Raw genomic sequence first — 26,247 nt, forward strand, 5'->3', positions numbered from 1 at the left:
AGAGCTTTATGAGAATGTAAGAGCTGCCATATTGGGTTGACCAAAAGCTCAGTCTGGCACTATTGTCTCCCATTTCTGATAGCATCTAGTAAATAGATGCTTAGGAAAAGCATATTTGCACAGCTACAGTCACAATAAGGTGAGACACATAGATTACACAACCATGCTTTCATTTTATCTAGTATTTTTCTAGAGAGCATCTCATGGTCCTCACAATACGATTTTTCTAAGACATTTCAAGAGTTGAAAGCCAAGTATCATCCAGCAATTTCAATGCCTCCATTTAGTGCAGGGGTACCTGCCACCCCAGTACATCACAGAGCACCTGCTCAGTTTTGACTATGGGGTAGAAGCCTCCCAGGCAAATCACCAACAGCTTTGCTTCCAAAGAAGGTACCTTCTGAAGTGATTTTAACTGTTAGCCAATAATTAGATTTAATCCCAGACTGGAAAAAATCTTCATTTTCTTTTACAGTTAAGACTGTTTACTTTGATGAAGGGTAATGAAATTAAAGGATCTAACTATAAATCAGGCTCCAGATCTTGGGGTTCAACACTACATCTGAAGTCTTTGCCAAATGGTTAGTGTTGTGTGACCCAGTTGCTGAGTAGGGCTCTTAGGTACAGAAAATACAGTAAATAACTTCAAAAATATGAAACATTGCAACTGCTGTGTTCCTTTCCAAATTGAATGGAAGCAGCAGGAGGAGCATAGTTTAAGTAATTCTGGAGGACCTCATGCTGCAGCTATTCAGTACAGATTCTCCTACCTTTAACAATGGTACCTGAGTGCCCCCCAAAAGGGTTTTGAAGTTTTTTTGTGTTTAGTCTTATGCTGTCTTCATGAGGGCAGAGAGAAGTATATGTGATGAAGTGTCTGGCCTCCTTTTTGTTGCTTTGGACTAGTTTCTGTGAGAGATCTGTGTACCATGAAGACAAGGTTACAGTTATTTACTCAGCTGAATTAAGGGACTATGAATGGCTGATGGTATTTATTTTGGAATAGAAGTATTGCATACAGTCTCCTGGGAAAGCAAATACATTTTCTAATTAGAGGACTAAGAGATCCTAGGCCACATTCAAATTTACTTTAGTAATTCTGTTGTGATCATTGGAGACACTAATGTGTTACCAATTTAATTCAAACCACATTAGAGAAAGCATTCTTTTTAGTTCTGCATTTCCTATCTTAATGATGTTTACAGTACTTACCTAAATTTCTGGTGCAAATGCCACACATTGTTTTAACTTTTTAGTAAAGATTTAATTTTATTAAAAATATCAATCACCAGTGTTTACTGTTGTTTCCTTTTTGTGTTTATTCCAAAGAAGATTTGATACTTTGCCCAAACTGGGACTGCATGAAAACAGGACTTTCTGACATGCTGGTTATCTCATTGTTGCTAACTTAAGTACTTTTGTTGATGCTCACGTGAGGTTTCTACATGATTTTCTAGTGAGTTACTTTCTCCAAGAAGCAAATATCTAAAAAATTTCATGTCACTTTCAGGTGAAATGATTCTTCCCCAGAAAATACTGGCTCCTCAAAACCAGAGTTTTCAGAAAACTCATGTATTTCAGCATCCTGTTTATTTCCCAAGGTACCAATTACTCTGGTGAAATATAAGACATGGATTTGTGTCTAATTTGAAGCAAACACATCAAGGATTTAAATGTCGCTTCTTTTATCCCAGCAAAATAAGTTGACCAAGGTTGATTCCTTACCTTGCCTGAAGCAAGGAAGATCCAGGATCAGTCGTGACAGCGTGTCTCCTGGCCAACTAGTCTTTGTTTCATGTGGGCCAATTTCATACACGTCTAGTGTTAGGAGAGCTTTTGTCTTTGCATCTTTCCTCCCTTCCCCTCATGCAAGTAGCAGAGCTGTTGTCTGAAACGTGAAATAATGGAAACATCTTCTGAGGACAGCTGCTCCAGGCAGATGCACTCAACCGCAGGTCCTTGGTGCTTTGGGATGTTCTAATGTAAGAAAGCTGGGCTCCTTCTAGCCAAACTCTCCACAGCTGTGCAAGACACAGAAAACTGTTGTCTCTTGTTTACTCACCGTGATGAACTTTCTCCTCATTGACTTCTTTTCATGTTAACAGTTCACATCTTACCCAGCTGAGAACCTAAAAGCATTCTGCATAAACCCAGGAAATATTAACAGTGTTTGTGCTGTGATAATTTCTAAGATGTGGCCAATTTATTTTCATCTATTTTTAACTGAAAGTTACAAAAGTACTCATTTGCTTATTGAAAGAGTGAAAGATGTAAACCACAATTTTTAATTTTGGCAGTTGCCTGTTTTCAGATGAAAACCTACAGTCTTTCAAAAAAGGACAGCAGTGGGATAGTCATTCAGAGTCATAATGTTTTGATACTCTTGTATTTGAGCAGCAAAAGCTTAAGTTATGGAACATTTTCCAGGAAGAGCGCTTCTTTTTGGTATTCCTTTTTGTCAAAAACAATACCTCCCAGGACAAGGCTTCAGGTAACCTGGTGCATACCTTCCTTAGCCTGCTGCTGTCTTCAGAGCGGTCTGCTTTTTCTTGTCTGTCATCCCAGAGAACTTACAATACTGAATGGTCATCTCTGTGAGTGCTGGCCAGTGGTTGCAGAGGAAACAGTAGTGGTATTGTACAAGACAGGACATGCTAGTAGTATGTTTTTACTATGTGAAATGCTAATAAATACATGACCAAATCCTGCTCCAGGACTATTGAAGTTGCTGGGGTTTTTGTCATTGGCTTCTCAGAGGTCAGAACTGTATAGCTCTGATAGAGAACAAGACATAAAATCTGGACTTTTTTACAGACCGCTTTCCTACAAAATGTGGCAGAAAAATATTTCATCTTTTGACAAAAGCATGAGCCCTTTACCCATACCTTGTCATCTATCAAAAATTGTGCTAATCTTCAGCTTTACAGCAGCTTTATCCCATATAATGATGGGGTAATTTACAGAAATGTATAACTCGGTGTTCCTGATTTTCCCTGTGTTCATTTGAAAAGAGTGTGAGCCGTATGATCATGCTTGTGGCTGGTGGTTATTATGACTTGATGCTGGCGCATCTCTGCTTCCTAACAGCTGTTCTGGTGTTTTTTCTCTAGTTTCCATTTATGCTGTTTTGCTTCATTAAATAATCTTGAACCTAAACAGCAACTCAAAATTACACTACCCCATGTTTATATATTATTAAATGCTTAGAGGATATTTTTTTTTTTTTTTTTTCTTTTCCAGCTGTCACATGCACTTAGGTGTTTCTGGTGTTTTCTCTTGTCTTTCCTGTAGTCTCAGGTGCCACCATGACAAAGCTGGGTGTTGATTTAAATACACTTCTTGTACTGCAAGTGGGATGACCATCATTTCACCTTAAGTTCTGCAACATGGCTGTCACCGTCATATACTTGAATCCCAACTGCTCTGAGTCAAATACTGGAATGCAAGAATACAAGTATTGGTGTTTCCTAAAGTTAATTGTAGATCACAAACAGAAAGCTGAAAATGCACTGTCAGATTAACTGATGTCCCTTATCACTGGAACAAATTAACCGTTAGTCAAGAACAGTGCTTTGCCATTACAAACTTCAGTATTTTCCATGTAAAGTGGTGATTTTTCTCAGTGGAATAAAAAAAACCCCAAATCAGTAAATGAGCTATTGGACAAGTAATAACATTCTATTTTAAATAGCACCAAATTGCTGAAGGCTTTTAGGACAGCTGTTCTCTCCCTTGTCCTTTCAGGTATCTCACAGCTTTTGCTGGGTAAGAGGAATTGCCATCAGCAACTCAATAGATTAGTCATGAGGTGTTGGAATCTAGTTTAACATTTGGTAATAATTAACAGTTGGGATTTTGACTGTCTAAGTAGCTACCTGTAGGGTAGGGTGTACCTCCTTGGAATTCCTGTGTCTACGCTAGATGGGACAGGTGTCCTGTCAATAGGAGTACCAGTCGTGCATGTTGCAAGGGTTTGTTTTCTTCATTGAAAAGATTTTGCTGTAATTTCATGTTTTCAAGTGTTTGCCTTAGAGATGAGAAGCACATATTTTTAGTTTTGCTTAGAAGAGATAAAAATAGATTGTTTATAGAGAAAACAGGGAATTAAAATAAAGAAATTAAATCCAGAAGTATTGGCAAGGATTGTGCCAATTTGCATATTCAGTGAAAATAGCAAGCTATAGAAAGTCAATTTTCCCATGCAGTATTTATTGCAATATTTCATTTTAAAAGTGCAGTTGAACAGCTGAACATGATAAGATAAAGAGACGTGACCTCTTCTGCAGCTGAGTCATAGGAAGATAAAGGATAAAAGCCCATTGTGATGCTCAGAGAATTAGGCAGCAGGTTACACCAACAAGTTTTAATTTTCTGGTATGTACTAAGAGAAGTGGCACAGCAAATGGGATTCCTTTCTGAAAAAATTGCGTACTGCATTTAAAATACTTCTCTAAATGATAAATTCACTATGAGGAATGAATGAGGGAAAATGGAGGAAACGGCTGAGATTGCAGTTACTTAATGAAATCTTACTGGTTTGTTGTGCTGTTCCCTTGAATTAGTCAAGGGAACGATGTACGGTCTCACCTCACCTTGCTAAGTGGCAGCTATTCCTGCACCATAGAGATCAAAGGACAACACAGCACCTTCCCTATAGCATATTTTCCAGTACATACTTCTTTCTGTGTAAGTAGAAACACCAATATATATGTATAAAAATGGGTATGGTGAAACCAACGTAACTCCCTTTTTTAAGATTGCAACTTTCAAACTTGACAGTGAATGTTTTATAATTAATCCTATCTTCTAGTGGACAAAATAGGGAAAAAGCTTTCTCAAGGACAGATGGTACTTCAAGTAGTTGGGACCTATTTCTTTTTTGTCCCCCAATGAGTCTAATTTCTCTCCCCAGGGCATCCTGTTTTCATGCCACTCTAGCACGTTCTCAGAGCTGAACAGCTTTCTTACAGAGCAAAAATATGGTGTAATGTATCGTGGGTGGTTTGTTTTCTCAGTTTCATATTAAAAACACATGCAAACATTTATGTGAGAAAACACAGCTGAAGACTGCAGTAATGCTGCTATACTAGCAGTTTATGAAGATTTGGAACTTAGGAATTCTGTTCTTCAGGGCGGTAGGTGAGATATCTTCTCAGTATCTGTACTGTTTCCGTGCTTGCTCTTCTCACCTTGTTGCCCTGAATAGTCCTTTCCACTTGCCTTATCACTCCTACTTATTGCAGCTTCTCTAAAAATGAGCAGAAGTCCTGCTTTGAAGACTCAGCCAAAGGGGCCGTTTCTGAATGTTTTCTATTGTGGTATTTATGCAGAGCTCACCATAACTTAAGTTAGCTTTCATTGGCAATTCACCACCAAAATGTGTATTGTCTTCCCTAAGTCTTGCTTCCTGAGCTTGTGATGTAAAGATTTACATTTGAGACACTTACTGTCGTAGCTGTGACTTTGAAGCATCATTGGTCCCTTTTACCATGCAGTATGCTTTTCTTGATCTGCTTCTCTCCCACTGTGTTCAGAGGATCCATGAACACAATTTCATGTTAAGACTCATGACCTGTAATACTGCTTTTGATGATAGGCCTAGACACCACATATATCCTAATTATTTACATTTAGTCTTTTATAAACTGAAGATTATTTTCATTGTATAAAAATAGCAATTGCCAATTTGGTGACAATATTGGTTATTTCCACCTTGATTTCCAGTAGTTGGATGGGTGGATAGGTAGATTGGTTATTTTAAGGTTACTTCATTGTATGCAAAGATTTTGTATTGAATTTTTTAAATGCTGGATATATTTCTAAGTTAGAAATGAATACCCTCTAGTATGTTAGAACTTGTTTCACTCAAAGAGAAAAGTTTTGGGAAATTAGAGTATACAACGCAGTTCTTGGCAAATTCTTTAAAGAATTTCTGAAAACTTATGTGAATATCACATTCACAGCCACCTGTAGTTCATATTTAGTTTTACATCCAGAAAAATGTGAAAGAATTCTTTACTGATTTGTGGGCTTATATAAGCTGTTAATGACATGGATCTGTTACTCACCAATATCACATATCTCTTGTAATGATTTTCTTGTAATAACCCATGACAGCCATAATATTCTGGAATGAGATCTGGGTATAGGAGTAAAAGCTGCATGGACTTCTCTTAGTCACGTTCAAGAGTCTGAAATACAGGGTTTTTTTCTGCCTGACCTGTCCATGAACTGTTTTGTGTTGTGAAAAAGTTGTGTGCCTCTCAAAAAAAGTGAGACTTCCCTTCATGTAAAGTCCCTAAGTATTTTATTCCAATTAAACCTTTGTGACTGAGTGTTTGGGGCATATGGGAAGCAAATAAATGGCTCTGGATTCTAATTTTTTATTCTTTTAGCAAAAAAGAATCTTTAGTGCACTTGAAAAGCACGTTATTATTATGCCATTTGTACACAAAATCTTAAAATTTCATGTTTCCTGTAAGGGCTTACCTTGGAAGTACAACCTCCCTTAAAACAGACATTATTCCTTCAGGTCAGGAGCAACCTTGGTATTTCAGACGAACCAAAGTCAGGGTTGACTACATGGTATATTGAAAATAATGTGTTTCTGAAGAGGCAGCAGCTGTTTTTTTAAAGGGAATGGCCTTCACAATCTAAGCGAGCTTTGAATACCTCTAATTTTAAAGTCAACCAGGCTGCATACCTTCCCCCCAGCGACAGAATTTCTGAGTTTCAGGTCTGAGAAGAAAGCGAGAGCTACAAGTAAAAACTGAAATACGGTGGTAATAGCTTGCCTTTCTGGGTGACACTTCAGAATTCTTAAAGCAGGTATTTGGGGACAGCAGGCCAGTCATGTTGTGACTCCTATGGAATATTCACGCCTCAGAACTGAACTTGAACTATTTCAGTGTTCTCATACAGAAAGATTAGGTCACTTCATTTATGCTTATACACATACAACCACAAAAAGCATTTCTCTGCTTCTTAACAGATTTGTTACAGTTTGCTCACACTGACATCTAGAATCCGGTATATGGTGCCAGTTAAAATATCAATCACAAAACAGTATCTTCTTTCCTTACACGTTTAGGAAAATATATCCAACTTTGATATCGTCATGGAGTCTGATGAGGGCACCTTCAAGCCATCTGGACTGGGATTTACTGGCAGTGCTAAAGCTCGGGACATTGTGAAAGAGATCATGACTCTGCTGCAGCCCATCAATGTTACAGATGTTTATGACAGCGCAGATGGAACAGACATTGACTACTGGATGAGAGACGGGGTGCCCGGTGAGCATGCTTTACAGATGACACTGCTCCTTCCATGCAGTGGCACATCAGATGGGTGGTCTGGTGTTTTGAAAACAGTGAGAAATGCTTTCCCTCAAGGAGTAACATTCACTGTAGGTGAAATGTGGAAGTGCTAAAAGGTGACCAACAGAAATAGGACATAATGTGCGTTTGAGCTGCAGTTTAATAATGGTATAGATTATACGTAGCATAACATGCCTAAAATCGTCTTTTCAGCTTTAAGGATTTATAATAATTAATCCCAGACTGGTGGTTTATAAATAGTAAACTAAGGCAGAGAAGAATTCTCCAATGTAAAAGAAGTATTTTTTTATTTTTATTATTATTATTATTTTTACTTTGAAATACAGGGCTTTTTCTTTCTGTTTTATATGCTGAAGAAACAATGTTTTTAGAGGCATAACATTTAAAAGGTTATGGGGCATTAACGTGTGCTAAAGGGGGAAAATTATGCAAAGTTTGAAATTATTTGAGAGGGGTTTTTGCGTATTGTATTTGGCTCCCAGTGAGGAGCAGCTTGTTGGCAAAGAGGATTGCAGGCTGCAAGAGAGATCCACTGCTGGCAGCCCTCTGGTGCAGGAGACCCCACACTAGCACGGGGGCTTGCAGAGCACAAGAGTCCCAGTTAAAGGCCAGCTTGGGTGAAGCCTTAGTTAATTTCCATGGTAGTTTCCACACTTGAATAATAGTAGAAATAAAAGTTTCATAACACTGATATTTAAAAAATTATGATCGGTTTTAAAATTTTAAGGTTCTTTTTCTCTGGTGTTTTATGACTGGAGTAGACTGGCGCATCGCTCATGCTAGTTTTACTAGTAGCTACTATATGCTTAGAATCTCTTACTATTTTATTAACTGCCTTGTCTTTTACCTGGTCTTGTGGAAGATGCAGTGAGTCACAGAATATATGCTTCTTATTTATGGTCAGAACCCTTTGATTCTCACTCACCTGGGTGTACAAAGTTACTATAAAGTTGCCTGCCTAGATAAATAAATGGGTGTCTAATTTTCAAAGCAAAATATCTGTGCTGGGCAAGAAGTATGGGTGAATGGATGTTGTTAAACAGCCAGGGATTCATCTACAGCTGGTGTGCTGCTTTCTGGGTGAGGTGCGTGTGGTTCAGTGCAATGTCATACAGCTGTGACATTGGGTGCACTCAGGTACCTAGGTGTCTGCGGGTGCATCTTTCTGTGGGTGCATCTTACATGAGTGTTAGGACCATGTGCTCAGTTGAGTTGAGAGACCATAAGAACTGTTGAGAGACTGTAGCCGTGCATCATCCTTCAGAATTTCAGACCAACATATCTGTTTTGTAGCTGGAATATGAGAACTCACCACTCAGCCTGTGTTTAGAAAATGTGAATGTATCAGAATTATTTCCTAGGTAAGGTGTTGGGAGCACTTACAGATGATCCTTAGGGGCTTCCATTGTGCTTCCCATCTCGGTGTGACAGACTATGGAAGAGGGAAAAATTTAACACTCAAATGTCTTGTTTTCAGTTGATACGTGAGTGGTGCTTGTGATGGCAGTGTGTAATGAGCTCTTGTACACCAGTTTTCATCAGCTGAGGTGCACCTGGAACATAAACAGCTACAGCTTGCCGTGGTCCTCTGGATTCACCAGGACTACATGTGTAAAGTACACTCAGAAGAAGCAAGGCAGAAATGGGAGCCCTCTCCCATAGCCACCCATACTCCTCAGAAGCCATAAACTATGAAAAGTATCATAAACTGCAAGCTCAACCTTGGGAAAACATAAATACACAAGAACTGAGACCTCAGTTTTTAAATAAATCTGATCTGCTTTCCTATTAAAAATTTGGCACATTAATTGATGGTGGGGTTTTTTTTCTGTCTGAAGCTTTGGTTCATTTAACTTCCCGTTAAGCAAATAACAAAGTGTTCTTGCAGCATAAAGGAACAGCGATTCTTTTTTTCCCCATTGAGCCCCAGTGGGAAGGAATTAGCTCCACTAAAAGAATTTTGGCTGTTTTAGATTGTATTTCATATTGTACCAGGGAGAAGTCTGAGACATCTTGTAATCTTCATGCCTTGTCCCCAGTATCCTCACTGCTCGAATGAGCCCTTATGGTATATAATAACATTGGAACAAACTGAACACACTGTAACAGCTTTTATAATTTGGTCCAATTTAAACAAGCAGTCAAGTGTTGACACTTCATCAATTTTATTTAAATATTTTCTTGAAAATACACTTGGTGGCTTTGTTTCTGCAACAGTGAGATAAAATAGGGTTTACTTCTTGAACAGTAAGAATGGTTTCTGACATAATTTCTCTAGAATTTTTCTCCTTTTTAGTGTTAAACAGATTCTGGGATTCACCTTTTTAGATGCTATTAAAATTCTGTTCCTCCTGCTCCTTTCGGTCTGAAAGGTCCACAGAGGGCAACGGCATGTGTGTTCTCAGAGCTGTTCATAGCTGCTCATGAGACAGGCGAAGCGTCTCAGGCTCCTTATTCTCTGCTGTTTCCAGTATGTTTATTTTTAATGGGCAGGCAATTACATGTTATTTGTAAAGTTACTTAAACATATCTGCAAGAAAACGGCAGTGACTATTCTGAGATTTTAGGGTGAGGGAGGCCAGGAGAGTTCAGAGTGCTTTGTGAACCATTGACTGAAGCTTAACTAATAACTCTAAAGCACGAGCAAAGTGATCTGCACCAAACAGGAGTTTAGTGCTTTGTGATTGCCAAGTATTAGAAATATTTTCATCAGTGGCCTTTACATTGGATTATTTTGAGAACAGTTCAGCCCAGCAGTGAGGAATGTCTGTAGCTGTGTTTTTCTAGTGATAGCCAGTTTTCAGCTACTGAAAATATTTGTGTAACATTCGGTTTGCTTTTTCATGAAGCATAAATCAAGTGAAATGAGGTTTTTGTGGTGTCGTATTTTATCCTGTGGTTTTATAGTTTGAGGTGACCATTGGTCGTAAGACTGCTCCTTTATTAATTACGCAATTATATTCCTCAGCTTTCTTTTTAAGCGTTCAATTACATATTTGTTTTTAGTTAGGGATACATCTAAACTGTGTCACATAAAGTTGTTCCTTTTCAACAGTAAGTTCTAGTCAAGTTTGGCCAAGATTTGCAAATACAGGTTGGTTGGGTTTGTTTGCTTTCTTTGCGTGCTTTTCCACAACAGGCTTCTTCAGTATCTGAAAGGGTTAAAAAAACCCTTAAGCAAGCCCTGTTATACCAGCACTCAGGTATTTTTGTTGAAAAAGCAAGGTATCTGATGATCACAAGGATGCTTTGAACATGATTTAAACTAGTACCTAAGGTAATAGCACCGGGGTCGAGTCAGCCTTCCCTGCAAACCTTCAGAAAGTAAAAAAGGCAAACAAAGTGATTGTATTTGTATTATGGTATCCAGCTGTATTAATTCAGCTTTAGATGTTAGGGAAGAGGAAAACAGGTGCTGTCCTATTTTTGCAGAGGGAAGGCTGCTTGGAGACAGTATTTCCAGGAGAGATGGTTCAGGGATGCTCCTTTCTGCTGCATTCGTCAGGGAGGTTATCTGTTGCTGCAGTGCTTATGATGGGAACACTTTCTGTTAGGAACTGAGCTGTATTTGAGATCAAGCTGACCCAGGACATCAAACAACTCCCCAAAGGCATGTGGCAACTCTTACTTAAAATTCAACCAGTGACCTAAAGGTGAAACTCCTTTTTACAGTGTCACTCTGAACCTTGATGGTTGGTTGTGTCTTTCTGTCTCCACAGTGATGGTGTCTTGCTTTTTTGTTACATTAGACAAGAAGAGGAATTATTCTTCCAGAAACTAATAAACCAGTAGTTCATCTAACTTTAATGTTTCTTCAGAAATCAAAAATTCATTTGCTAACCCAATCTATTAGTAATTTTCTCAGAGGTGGCAAACAAATACTATCATATATCATTTCTCTCATTTTTATATTTTCATAGTGCTTCTTTATTACCTTCCTTTAAAATAAGATGTATTTTGGCCTTAGACACCAGGCTTTGACATGCATTATTTCCTTTCTTATTACAAAAGAAGTTAAATCCTTCAGTTCCATTCCTTTTCTGGAGCATGCTCCCCCCTTATCCCTCTGTCCCCATCATCCTTTGTAGCACCAAACTCCAGTATAAGCCTGCCAGCACGCTTGAGCCAAGCCTGGTCCTCTGCTCAGTATCAGCCAGGGGCATTTTTGAGCAAGTGTGGAATGGGAAAACTCCCTGACTTGAGGTTGCCAGCTGGGCATGAAGAATTGGATAAAAACTCTATTTCCCATAAGTGGGTCATCTGTTCGGAAGTGATACTCGTGATACTCCACTGTGATGCATGAGGCATTGCACCTCAGTGTACCTGTTTTATACTGTCCACAGGCTTGGGCAGACTCTTTGGATCCAGTTTCTAAGCCTCTTTTTATTGCCAAAAGAATAAAAACTGTAAAGAAAAAGAGGAAAAATCAGATTCACATGGTTTAGGACTTCACAGGCAGAAGCTGAAAAGGCTTTGCCTTGATTGCGCACAGGTAAGGGATATTGCACTTGACAAAGACCTTCTTACAAGATGAGGGAGAGAGAAAAAGTTTTCCTTAAAAATAGACATTAAACTTGATTTTCTCACTTTAATATGTCACATTTCTGTGATTTGTGATCTCAGACTATTAGTGTACGGTATCATGTGGAGAGCCTTAGTTATTTGACTGACTAACACAAGTGAAATATCTCCTGCTCACCCATGGAGCAGAAAGTTGGACAAAACTTCTGAACACTACTGACAGAACTACCTTTATAGATCGTGTTATAAGTACTTCGATAATTTTAGTTACTCCAGAGGTGCTACATTTTTGTACTTTCTGAGTTCTCACTGCTGTGGACATATGTTGAAGCACACTGCCAGCACCAGCCAATATGGGGCTGATTTATGTTTTTTGTGGATGTGAGGTCTAAGGGCCTTATGGTATACACCTATGTCTTGCCTGAGTCTTGATCTCAATAGATCTGAGATAATACCAGCACTGTTGTGTGATAATTAGGATTTGTATTGTATTGTTTTTTCCAAGTAATTCCTTTCCTTTTAAATATCTCACCATTCCAAAGTAAATATAGTGAATGAGTATGTTCCACTGCAGAAGTCAAATTTTCTGCAACTTGGGAGGTATTAAATTAAACCAGTATGCTAAGAGAACAGTTATAATTGCTTAGCACTTAGAGAACCTGCTATAAGTGCTACAGCTATTAGAAACATTTAAAATCTTGATTGCAGAAAGAACTGTGTGTATTAATCTGTAAAATAATTCATCTATGCACTAATTTATCATTGTTCCATAAAAATAGGCTTTTGAAACTAGAAATTATTCTAGAGTAATAAATCTAATATGCTGCAACTTTTTATGAAGGTGGATGCCTTAAAAGGCTCATAGTTTAACATAATATCTTTTATTAGCCTTTCATATGAACTCTTTTGCTTTTAATAAAGTTGTTAAAGTCTTTGAGACTAATCATTTAATGAAAGGAGTAGTCTGTAAATTATGGTATGTTTTCTTATTAATTGTGATATTTGACTACCAGACAAGTTTGACCATGCTTTACATAAAATTCCTTTTGCCTTTGTTCTACTTGGGCTGGAGTCTTGTTTTGGCATATTAGAGTATGGGGCTACTTCTAATAATCAACAGGAAACACCAGAACTGCAGATTTTTTTATTTCATTTAGACTAGACACAGATCATGTAAATATTGAGCTAGGATAGTACTGTTGGGGAGGGGGATGGAGTTGGGTGATTAGACACAGTGCCTGAATGCAAATTTTACTGGTACTTTAAGAGGGCTTCTGTAATATAATTCTCATTAGGACATGTACATGTCTAATGCAGGGGGACAGGGTGGTTTTGTCAAGGCAAGAAGAATGTGTTATCTTTGGGGCAAAATAATTCATGACTGTAGCAAATACTTCATAAGTGCTCATCCACATTATTTTGATAAAAATGAAGACTACTTCTGAATGAACTTGCTGAAGTCTGCCTTCACTATGGGCACCCACTCTTTGGTAATATTTTTTAATACTGCAGGAAGACTTGAAAGTCTAGAAATCATCATACCTTACAGTGAGAAATGGGAGATGTTAAATCTCTCTCCGTTTATGCAAAACTGTGCTAAGTGATGACTCAACTGCAGCATACATATTAGGCTGGGAAGAGATTTGTCTAATTACAGCACATTTCTCATTGTTTTAAAAAATAGTCCATTAACAATTGAGTCTACCTGAGTCTAAACAAATGCAAAGTGGAAGAAAGCAAACACCTTCTTCCAATAAGGTTAGTGAGCTACAGAAACACCTTGCAGACTTGGTGGATTCTCCATAATTTTGAATGTGCAAAACAGCACTTGGGTGTCCTCCAAAAAGTAAAGGGTAATTCAAGCAGGAGGGCTGGGCAATATGCAGTAGATACAAGGTGAGGGGTTTTTTGCCATGTGTTATTCAGAAGGTGTGATTAGATGGTAATGGATCTTGCTGGCCTTAAAACATCTGTGAATCTGCCAGTAAATATTACAAGCATTTTCCGTAATGAAATGTCTCCTTCCCCATTTAAGACTCACCCGTTTCAAACAGCCTAGGTTTTTGACTATCAAAAGCTCATGTCTTTGGTTTTTACAACATTTAGATAATTCTAATGACAATTAAAAAAACAGAACTATTGTTAACTTGCCAATCCCAGAGGAAATTTGAACTGTGAAACCAAAAATATTTGCAAAACACTATCATACATTGCTGAGCAGCTTGAATTTCTTGCTGTATTCCTAGTTTTTCTCTTTTCTTCAGTATCTCATGCAGTTTATTTGACAATGTTTTCTTGGTGGTCACGAGCTAAGTGGTCACAAGCTAAGAATCACAGCACATGGATTAAACAGCTGATACTACATAGCGCTTAAATTTGTCTTTCAAAAACCTGACGCAAGGCAGATTTAGAATAATCTTGTATGAATATTGTAATAAATTAGTTCGATGCACTGACATTCTGATTGGCTATTAGAATCCTAGAAGAAGTAAAATTGTTGAAGTGCATTCAACACTGCACAAATACTAAATAAACTTATTAATCTAGTAATGAAAACTTAAATTAAGATGTTTAAAATAAAATCATAAATTCTAATGGTTCTTGCCCTTTTTGGCTAGTGGATTTCTTTCCCTTAAAGACACTTTGTCACTGTTCATTCTGTGAATATCAGTAAGGTTGAATTTTTTCCTTACTTTTGGATGCTTACTCTTCAAAAAATTATGACGTAGATTGGTGTAAAAGACTCTGTTATTAAATAGGTTCCTTCTGTAAGCACACAAAAATCCTAAACATATCGAAAACCATCAATAAAATATCTCCTGTCACTCACCTTGTTAGTAGGAGAATATGTTCTGTCTCAGAGAAGAAACACTGAAAATATCTAACTGAGAATCTCATTGGGATTTGGGGTGTGGTTGTTTTTATTCTGGCTGTGCCTCTGAGAGGAATACTAATTCTCTATTGTTTGCTGTGTAGGAAAGCTGAATTTTGTTTCTGTGGGTGGGAATATGCTTTTTCATATGGAAGCATTTGCCATTTGTTGATCCTAAAAAACCAAGTGTCCTACATTAATACACAGAGCTCAGTGTTAACATGTTAAATATGCAGTTTGGAACTACAAGTTAGTTAAGCCTCATTCCTAGAACTGTCCCCGACATCACTGAAGCTCATGCAAATAATGAAGTAAACAGAAAAAAATATAGAGAGTTTAATTTGTGTAAGGAAGTTGGAAGTGGAAAGTGTTTGCCAATGGAGAAGTGTGAAAGTTAAATGTGATTCTTTCCACTTTTTTTCTTTTTTTTTTTACCTTTTTTAAATTTGACTGTATGAAAAATAAGACACATTCATAGTGCAGAAATGTTGGGAAATGTCTCACCAAATGTGTAATGATCCAGAACAATCAGGAACAACAGCTGAAATATGTTTGGATTTGTGGATTTCATTCCTGGAAAACAAACTCTAATGGCATCAGTGTTAAAAACTGAATAAAAAAATAAACCATTCAGTAGCATTCCAGGAAGACCATGCATAAGCTGCTCTTGATGAGAGGGACACAGGTTAAATGGATTAAGATCTGGCTTGCAGCTCTCCAAGTAGTTTCCTATATGAAGTCATACGATGACTGTTTCTAATAGGATTCTTTAGGGCTTGGTACATCCTCAACTATTCAGAGTTTCCATTGGTGGTTTGGAATCAAGTTTAAAACTACAACAAAACACAGCTGATGTAATTGCTATTGGAATGATGAAGAACGATGAGAACAAGCTGATCATCTGGCCAGGGTGATTATGTTAGTGTGAGTCTACTCTGTCTACCTTGTTTACGCCTTTCTTGAACTGGAATCCCAAAAGAAGATGCAAGATTTAGAAAAAATCACTTCCTTGGACCTGTTGGCTACCCTGTTGTTAACGTAATCCATACATTACCTTCATTGCCACAAGGTCTCTCTGGTGTCCCTTGCCCAGAAGGGCCTTCAGGACCTGTTCTGCAGAGTTGCTACCCTGCCAGTGCACCTCCAGCCCGTGCTGCTGCAGTGAGTTGTCCAGTTCCAGTACTGGACTTCGGTTTTGCCTTTGCTGGAATTTTCTGAGGTCCTTGTCAGGCCAGTCCTAGATTTTGAGCTCCAGCATCTTTGCCTTCCAGCATCCACAACTGCTCCTTCCACAAAGTTAATGAGGACATGTGCCCTCTCTGTTATCCAGGTCATTGCTGAAGATGCAAAGGGTGCTGGCCTGGCATTGACCCTTGATGGTCACACCACTCATAATCAGCCACCAGTTAGACATCTAGCTGTTGATGGCACCCTTTGAGCCCGACACTCTGAACGGTTTTCCACCTACTTTTATTCCACCCTTCCAGTCCGTAATTTTCCTGGGGACTGAGGTTAGTTTGTCTGCCTTACAGTTCTCTGGATCCTGCTGCTTTTTATTTTACAACGGGCATAACATTTGCCTTTTTCCACTCACTGAGGACTTCCCCTGATGGCCACAGCTTTTCTGAGATGATGGAAAGCAACCTCTAAGTGGCATTGGCCAGCTCACTCATGCAGCCCATCCAGTACCATTAATTTGTATTTGGCCCATTTACTTAAATGACCCTCAATTTCATCTTCCTATACCATAAGTAGTACTTGTTCCCCTTCACACCGACTCTGCTGCCAGCCAGAAACCTGAGTTACTTTTAAACCGTGGCAATTACTTTCTTACTATTTTTTCATTACTCATTAAAGGCAATATAGTGAATAATATAGCACTTCCACAGCACTTTTTCCCAAGCAGTCTAAAGTTTTACGTGGAAAGGAGGCTGTAAAAACAGCTTAACTGCGCAGGGCACACTGGAGGGTTGAACCAAGTATGGTTTTGATCCAGGATTGGAAAGCTTTTTAGTGACAGAGCTTTAGATATTACTCAGAAAACTTGCCCCTTCCTTAAGCAGCAAACACATCACGCTTTCGTTTGCAGGTGACATTTTAGGTGTAAATGTCTGAGGTTTCTGAAGAATGCTTTTGATAGTAGACCTAGCTGAATAAATACAAAGCTCGGAAATCATTTATAGAGACATCTTCCTCAAAGGAGCAAGTTCAGAATTGTTTCAGTGGCAGTCTCTTTTCACCAGTTTTTTTTTGCCAGATATCTGTTTTTCCAGTGACATTATATGTGTTTTCGTGCAATAATTCCAGTCAGTTCAGCCGTGACAACAGAAAAACACCTAACTGTGAAAGAAACCAAATATACATTTGTATTTTGTAGTGCCACATCCTCAAGAAAGGGTCGTGGGCTGCACAGAAATGCAAGAGAGAAACTGCGGGGTTACTGTTGTGGCTCTGACGCCAGCTGCCATCCTCACTGAACAATTCATGTTTCCTTGGTTTCACTAATGATAGAAGTTACCTGAGGGATGCTGAGGAGCTACTTTTTGTCTGTAAGGTGCAATAAAGAGAAGGAGTCTTCAATACCTTCCCAATTAAGCTGGGCCATCTTCTGCTGAAATCATCAGACATGTTGCATTAATTTAGCACAAGAGCAGCTTTACTTGATCAAATGTTATGGATGCATGTAAAGAAAATAGCATTGTATGTGGAAAAAGCTTTCTACAGATATATTTTAGGGACATGTAAACAAATCTGTCTGCAAGGACAAAGCATGCACCTCAACATGAGCAGCAGTTTATTCAAATTCTCCATCCAAAGAGCCAGAAAACTGAATTAGGAATTACTATCCATCAGGGCCAGCCTGTCCACAGCTCTCGACTGTTTGCAGTGCCTGTGACAGAGTGCTGTCTCAATCACCATGTAGGGCTTGGAAATCCACCAAAGAAAATGGGCAGTTTTCCTGTTGCTTAGCTGGCTAAACTGGATTTTAAAACAGTTCAGTTCTATTAACTATATTTAACCTGAGCAATGACCTTCTGGGACAGCAGAATTTGTGCAGTTGTTGCTGCTGTTTTTAAAGAAAGTTAAAAGTAAAGAAATGGCTGAAAGCAGAGATTTTCAGACTCTTGTCTCCAGGCTCCTGAAGGATTGTGGATTAGTCCTAAAAATGTACAACTTCATCTGCTACTAAGAAGATAGCAAGTTTGTTGTCAGTGAGCTTAATTATCCATCTGTTGTTGGTTGGGATCATCCATGTGTTTGAAAATGTTATTGGATTTTAAAATTGGAAGAAGTTGAAAACCATTTATGTGGCGTTGTGCAGGGGAAAGAGGTAGAGCAGCCTGGTTTCTCAAAAGGTAGATTCTCCATCCCTACAAGCGAAAACATAAGAGTTCAGACTATTGGCATTTTATAGCTATCCCAGATTCCCTCAGGGATGTGTAACATACAGACACCTCACTGGCTGGAAGCTATTGAAGCAATTTACAAAAGTAAATTAGAGATATGAGACAGAAAAACTAAAATTATCTGAGAACAGAGGTTGTTGTGAAGAATCCTAAAGTAAAGTGATTTTAACTGAAAAAGAGTTGTCTGGATTGCCTGCCAGCTTCTCCCCCTCCCCAAATCCAAACCAACACCAACAACAACTAAAGGACAGTGGAAGGTACTGGGAGCAGTCTGAGAAACCTCAGTGCTTAGTTGCCCATCTCTGAGCAGACATGAAGAAATGAAAACCAAACTTAGCACCAGTGGAGTCACAGAAGTGATTTTTTGAAAATTCTTTATGCCTTGTACTCCCAAAATGGGAAGTTTCTAGAGAAAGGACTTTCAGCAGTATTTTACACATGCACACACACATTGCTGTTCATGCAAAATATTCAGGAGCAGGACATTTTTCTGATGTAAATTTCTTACTTCTAGACTGTTTGTGAAATGCAACAAGATTACTCCAAAAGTTCGATGTCTAGTTTAATGTGTGCATGCAAGGATCACTTGGAATAGTGATCCTGAATTTCCCTTTGCCTCACAGACTGAACTTGGCTGTAACCACGGGTCAAGTCAAGCGCCAGAGAAAGAAGATCTGTAGTCTGTTAAGGAGCTATTTCAGAAATGCATACAAACAGACGAGATTTCAAAGAACCACAGAGCTGGCAAGAAGGTCTCTAGAGAGCCTCTAAACATCCTCGGTTCCAACATGGTCTAGCCAATGCCTGTGTCATTTCTTTCACGTTTGTTTGTGCTGTTCTTGAAGACTTACTATAATGGAAACATTATAGACCAGCCGGTCTGTCCCAGTGCTATTCTGAGTACTTAGGGAGGTTTTTCTAGTATCTAACCTACGTCTTTCCTGCTGAAATTTAAGTGCATTAGCTCTCTTTTCTTTCCGTTATAAACCCAGAGACGTGGTTATTTCTTTCCTCTTGGAGCAAGTTTTTCTCTGAAGTTCGGTTTTTCCTTTCTTGGTGTAGCAGTTTATACTTACCCCTACTGATGATCATCTTGGGGTTTTTTTCAAGTATCTCAGTGAAGATCACTTAACAAATTCTTATTGTGTTCTCAGTGTCCCTGCTATATGTCCCGGGTTAGTGACACCTCTTGGCTGAGGAAGTCTCTCCTCCATTGTTTGGGTCTATAATGGAAATACCAAATAACCTTAGACCCCTGTAGTTCCTCACTCTATACATCCCTCCAGTTTTACTCCCTGAGTACCCTGTCCATCCAGTTTAGATTACCCTTTTAATATACATACTTTTATTTGTCTCTTCTGGTCCTTAGTGATTAACATAATTTTGAACTGTTAAACATGTTTTATAGGATCAGAGAGTTAGTCCAAAAGGAGCTATCATGTATACTGAAGACACAGACTCAGGTGCTGGAGCACACTATATTCTGGTAGCATCTGGAGATCACAGTGCTTTTGCTTCTGACATTAGAAGTATTGATCTTGGGTGTGTTTTGAGTTTTTTTCTTACTTAGAATGCATTGCAGAAGAGTTTCTATAGGTAAATTAGCTCTTCAAGTATTTAAGGAAAGAAAGATATTGAGAAATGTTGATTTGTATAAACAAGATTTATTTTGATGAAATTAGAATAGAAAATAACAGAATGGTGAGTTCTATTAAGAATAAACATTTAGTTAAAATTTAAAGCAATGATAGAAACTAGTTTTTTAAGGTTTTTATATCAAGAAAGTCAAGAAAATGTGAATGATTGGAGTATTTTGTTTTACTGTTTTATTTCACTTTGTGAGAAAAATTGTGGGTGCCTTTTGTTTTCATTTGAATTGGGAAAAGAGAAGAGCAGCGTTGTGTCATTGCTTTTCCAGCTCTGCCTTTTGTTATCTTGCCTGTCTTAGGATTCCATGAAACTGCAGGTCTTTGCATCATGTATTACTGTATCAAGGTAATATGGGTTACAAAGTACTGGTTTAATCAAAGGAAACCAATCTTTATACTGTGCAAGCTACTCTCTGGAATTTGATGCAGACACAAACCAGGCTAGTTCCAGGTTTTATCAGATTGTCCCGTCGTGATTTAAAGTGGAAGCCACCAACAAAACTATCGTCGTCTCTAGAAAGAAAAATGAAAAGTATGAGAGACATATATGAACAGCACAAAAAGGATGAACAGTTCTCCTCCATAATATTACATTATAGATAATGCTCTATTATGTTATAGAGAATAACAATTCAGCTTTTATAGTATAACCAGAGTATCAGAGCATCAACACTAACCAGAGAACAGGTTCAGACAAAAAGACACACTTTTCTGGACAGTAGATAAAAAGAAATCAGCACCACAAGATGTTTTGGAGACAAGGATCAAATACAAACTTAAAAAGGATGGACTGCTGCATGGGAGAAAGGTCTGGCAAAGGCTGTCCAACAGTGATACGAATGCAAGTTGTATTCAGAAAGTCCTTGTCTGTTGATGTCTGTACTGAAGGTACAGTGAAGGGGGAGACCCTGTTTCTCCCATTCTTTCTCACAACATTGGCTGCTACCAGAGAGGGCAGCAGGCTGACTGAACCTTGGGGGTTTTTTTTCCCGGTTCAGCTGTTCTCATGTTCTAAGCAGTGCTACTCTGCATAGTGCTAAATAATCCGCGTACAGTCAGTGGCCTTTTAGATGCAGGAATGTTGTGTGTGTTATTTAAAGTGTTAAATGTAAATTACGATGCAGTCTTTCCTTCGAGCTTTTGTCTCCCTATAATATAAATCCAAGGCCCTCATCCTGAAGCCAGGTGCCTGTGGCTTCCTGAGCTGAAAGGCAGTGTAATGCCAGTGGGAGGGGAAAGGGGAGAGGGAAGGTGAAATGGCTGGGGCAGAGCTGTGTGGAGCCTTAGGCTTTCGGCCTTCCAGGCTAGCTACTCTCCAATGAAAGCATCTTTTAGTTGATTTGCAGATTTAGGCCGGAGATAGGCAGGAAACGTTACTGATACCAACAATCACTATTGACTCCTTGTGTGTAACAGCTGTTCTGTACTTTAAAAATGCTAACTGAATCTGCAGGCAGGTGAGACTTGCAGCGGCAGCACTTCGCTTCCAAATTACAGAGGCTCTGAAATCAGCTGAATGGATCTGAAATTTAAAAAAAACTTTGAAAAGTGTCTTTTCATTTGTTTTTCAGGGCAGAAATAAGGGCCCCTGTACATGCTACAGATGTCACCAAAAGAAGTGTTTAGAAAAATACCGCAGAAGGCTGGGCAGTTGTTTTTCTTGCACTCAGGCTTTAACCAGTGCATCTTGCAGACTGACCTGGGCCCTTACGTTAATAGCAGCCCCTGGAGAAACAGGCAGCAGTCTTGTAGGCTGCAGTATGCACCTACACAGTCTGTATCAGTTTCAGGTAAGCCGTAGTGCATTCTCTTTTTGTTGTCTTTGTTCACAGCCTGTGCACAGAAAGCTGCAGCAATAGATGGCCACTAATAGCTAAAATCCCTAGTTTTGTCAAAGGCTAGGTTAATTCTTGGGGTTTTTTTCGCCATGCAGAAGTACTAGGGAGGTTCCTAAGCTGTTTTCAGGGAAGTAGCCACTGCCAGCCTTGAAACCGTTACTAGCTCTCCATCCACCACTGCTCTCAAGCTTGTAACTGCCAGCAGTATGAAGGAGGTTGGGTCTAACAGGCAGCTCTTGCTTTCTTGCTCTACGGGAATGTGAGAACCACAGGCTGAATACGTCAGGGCTTTGACACTGCTGCAGCAGCTTGTTTTCTTGCAAAGAACAATTTTAGTCCTTCTAACTTGTAGCTAAGAAGCAGATTTCATTGTGCAGCTAAAACTAATCAAGTTTCAGACTTCTTAATCTTGAAAACATCCAATATTATACAGGTGTCTAATTTTAAATCCCTAAGGTGTGCTACATGGGAAGCATGGGGGAAAGTTAATTAGTCTGCCTGCCTCTTCCTTTAGTTCCTAATTATTATGTGTACTTTTCTTGTCCACCAAAACCTGCTGGCTAGATTTCAGGGCAGATGTTCATGTGCAGTCATGATTAAAAGCACATGCATTGGATGCTGTTGAAGCCTCCAAGTGCTCTGTATTTGTGTCTTTTATTTAAAGATGCTTGGGGGAAAGAAGGGATCATCACACAGTTAAAAATGCCATTTGCTTGCTTTCTTCTTGTCCATGCAGCTCCTCTCTTTTGCTCAGACAAGTGGCTGCCAGGAAATTGGTTAATGGTAAAATAATTTTGAGACATGGTGCAATGTTTTTGGGAACATTGTCTTGTTATCTTTAAAAACTTTTTCACTCGGTATACTCAACCTAGTGACAATTTCATTTCACTATCCTTTGGCTCAAGTAGTGACTTTATGTTTCTAATAAGAGAGCAAGAGGGAAGGGACTGTGCATGGTCCCTGGGGACTGAGCTATGAGAGTGCTAAGAAATAGTCTTGTAATAACTTAAAAGATGTGAGAGCTCCTGCCTGCCAAGCCAGTTCTTCTGCCTCTATGGAAATGGGCAGGATTGCTGTGTCACCTCTGTCTTGTGTCGGTCTTCCCCAACCAGCCGTGTCTCGGCTTCACTTCCTCAAGCTGTGCAGGTCAGGGGCCCTTGTCTCAGCCCTCCTTATGGCTTACCTGGGCAAAAAATCTGCCTCCCTTATTAAGGTATAGAGCATCCTTTCTGCGGCAAAAAATTGGGCAGTATTGAACACGTGTCCCCGTGATGGATACTGTTATTCCATCCCTTTTGCTGCTTTTCTTCAGTCGTTCTCTTTCTTTTTGATTTGCAGTGCATTTTAAATTCATTGAGACAGGAAAAAGTGTGATTGCTCTTCCATTGTTTCAAGAAGAGGATATTTGGCTGCTCCATTCACTAAAATAGCTAGCTGTAAAGGCACTCCTGGGTGCCTCATCTAATTCCAGATAAGCTCTCGATACACAGCACAAGACTGAATCTAATTATTGAAGTAATTATTATTGCCTTCTCTGCTACACCGTGTTTTTCCAAACCCAGAGCCACCTTTGGAGTCACAGCTGTGGACCCTGCTGGCAGCAGTGGGATGTGATGGCAGTCTGTCAGCTGGGGAACAATTTGACTGTACTTACCTGGAAGGAGTTACTTATTTAAAATCTCACTTGGCTATTTTTTGACCCTGAAAAGAATATGTGACAGAGGAAATTTTCCCTTCTTCATTCAATGCATTCTGATTTCAGTGGCTGCATTTCTGAAAAGGTGGTGCTTTTTTTCACCTCTTCTGAGGAATCTGATACTAGCTAAGGCTAAGGTTGGGCTACCCGGGACTAATGAGACCTGCCAGTTTTAATCGCTCGGTGTCAGTCCTTGTAGGAGTGGGGAACGGAAACTATTCAACCAATAATCGTGCAAGAGTATTTTGCAGCAATAGATCTTAAAGAGAGAAAAATCATCCTCTTTTTCTTTTTTTACCATCAAATGCTTGTCAGTTTTAAAGTGAGCATGTGAAAGTAAAGTGAGGATCTAAAAGTAAAATAAACATTGGCCAAAGTGTAAAAATTTTTCACGCAGATCTCATTTTTAGGTAAAGCTTTTAAATCCAGTTGGACTGACTAGTCATTGCAGTTCTCTGAGTTTATTGCATGCATGCTGTTTGGCAAGTGCACATTTAGCTCCTGAAAGGTTGTGAATTATGTGTGGGTTGGTATATGTTTATGCATATATGTGAAAGGAACCAATGGTCATATCTGCTCTTTTCCAATGAAAACTGAGTATTTTGAACTTTTTGATAGGCTATAAAATTAATCTGTATTCTCAGACTTCATTTAGTGATGGACAGTATAGGAAACATTTTAATTGATTTGAGAAGTGAATATTAGTACAGTAATCAAAAGGAAGGCAGGTTGATGAGCATAGAGCTCTAAATCCATCTATTCTGGATTTAATGCCCTGAATGCCTGTCAAATGGGCTTCTGGATATGAAAACTTGTATTTGGGAAGCATATCTTTTTCCTACAAAAGGCAAGCGTAGCAATGCAGGGATTAAGATTTTTTTTGAAGGAATGTATTCAATTTTAACATCTCTATATTAAAATAATTACAATCATTTGGTAATAATCTTGCTCTAGGCTGCTAACGATCATCACTGGCTCTTTTTCCCTTTTGCATTAGTCTATAGGTAGTGTTTGAATGTAGCACCATTAACAGCTTTGCAAGAGGGTGCTTACACTTGATTTCTTTGACTAAATCCAAATTGAAATGGCTCCGATTTATACAGCTGTAAACACTGCTGTATATTTTAGTGTGAGCACAATGTATCAGAAGGGTGGTAGGGAGTGTTTAAACTAATCAAGGTTTGTTTACTTTGTATTGTGTAGAGTCTGGTCACTGTTATCAAATTATCTGCATTTGTTGCATCATATGTAAAACTGTGCCATTTGGAGCTGCTTGTGAAATTTCTGCGAAAGCTGCACTAAGCAACAGGGCCATATAGTTGAAAATGGGGCGTTGGACATTTTTATTTCCAAATGGTGAAAAATACATATTGATCCTTGATTTGTGCAAAAATATGATAGTGATGGAGGTAGTCAGATGGCATCTGGAGGAGGATTTTCAAAGCTACACTCACACTTTGGCGTTCAGGGCAGCTGGACACACTGGTGCCTTGTTCTGCTTCTGTCAAGTTTCACCCAACCAGTCTGCTTTCCATGTTTTAATTGGGGCTTTCGCCCATACAGATATAATTCGAATGAACACAAACCCCCTTCAGATGCATAAGAAAATAGCATCTTCAGTGCATGGTAATACAGAGAATGCAGTAAGCCTGTCTCTAAAGCAAATGCTGTTTACACTTACTGGTAGGACGGAGGCTCTGTCACTGAAAGCAAGCAGATTAACCTTTCAATTTAAAATCAGTTGTCAGCTTCTCTTAGTGTTCTTTCTAAGCTTATATCACTTCTGTTTCACTCTTACTATTTTTGCATTTTGACAAGTCACTCACTGTGTTTAGACCGTGGCGAAACAGCTATCACAGCAACTCAAATTTACAGATTGGAAGAATCATGCCAGTTAGGCATTGCTTTATTTACTGTGTCTTCTTCTAGGATTAGTTCTGCTGTGTGGATTAGCTGTAGCCCGCATACAGTTAGTGATACACTGCAGAGTCAGAGCAGGTTTGAGGAATTTCTGTCCTTCCCTCCCTTAAAGGACAGAAATCCTTTAATGACCCCTTTTCTTTTCCAAATGGGGCCCCATGTAATTTCATAAAATATTAGAACAGAAAAAATCTGAGATTATGGACAACAGTGTTGCAGCAGGTGTCTTCACTGTACCGTAATTTTAAGATTTTTTGGTTAAAATATGTTTTTTCTTTGCAGCTTTGTTGACAAAAATAAGCCATTTATTGCTTAAGAAATTGAATTGTTAGCCTTGCTTATTTTCCTTCCTGCTACTTTGTGTTCACAGCCTGTAGGACAATGTGATCTGTAAACCAGAATGGGGATGATTATTACAGCTTTGGTTTAGAAATTACTCAAAGCTCCCAGATCTGAACAGCCCTGAACCTTGCAATAGAATCAGATCTGAACTTTGTTTCAAGTACCTCTCGTTTTTTCTATTAATAATGAACTAGCTAAATATACACTAGTTTGTAGATCAAATGAAAGAGGTATTGCACCACCAGTATCTGGAGCATCTAACATCTATTAGGAAATAACATATATTTGTTTAAAACTCAAGTATGCATTAATCAAAATAACCACAGGTATTTCGAAGGGTGTTTTGTTGTTGTAGCTCATAGCCATAGTATTCTTCCAGCCTTTTATAATGGTCCTACAACTAAAATCCACCATGACCTTGAAGAGTTTGGTAGTCTCAATGGGGTATGACAGTAAAGAGACAGTAAACACCATTGCTCATCCTGTCGATGTGGTTGTATAAATGCAGTTTCTGTTTATGTGATATAAAATATAACAGACAACTAGTTAAACACCAGCATGGTCATTAACAGGCTTTGTTCACCATTTGGGCAGAAGTGAGCTCTGCTTGGCTGGGTCCTATGAATATTGGCATTTCTAGGAGTCAGCTACTTGCTATGGAGGGC

The 26,247-nt window shown here is 38.8% G+C and overlaps 1 protein-coding gene across 4 annotated transcripts in view; it reads left to right on the forward strand.

The window, feature by feature from the left end:
* The window catches only part of CPQ (carboxypeptidase Q), a 158,452-nt gene that overhangs the window by 120,002 nt on the left and 12,203 nt on the right, over positions 1-26,247 (forward strand). For 3 of the 4 annotated variants that reach the window (XM_040587387.1, XM_040587385.1, XM_040587386.1), the window contains one exon: positions 7,091-7,292. In XM_040587387.1, coding sequence (XP_040443321.1) covers positions 7,091-7,292 — 202 coding nt within the window. Of the gene's footprint in view, positions 1-7,090; positions 7,293-8,814; positions 9,158-26,247 lie in introns of those variants that run through there. The other variant, XM_040587388.1, reaches the window with a different exon arrangement.

The sequence above is a fragment of the Falco naumanni genome, chromosome 3, assembly GCF_017639655.2.
Source record: "Falco naumanni isolate bFalNau1 chromosome 3, bFalNau1.pat, whole genome shotgun sequence".
NCBI classification, from domain to species: Eukaryota; Metazoa; Chordata; class Aves; order Falconiformes; family Falconidae; genus Falco; species Falco naumanni.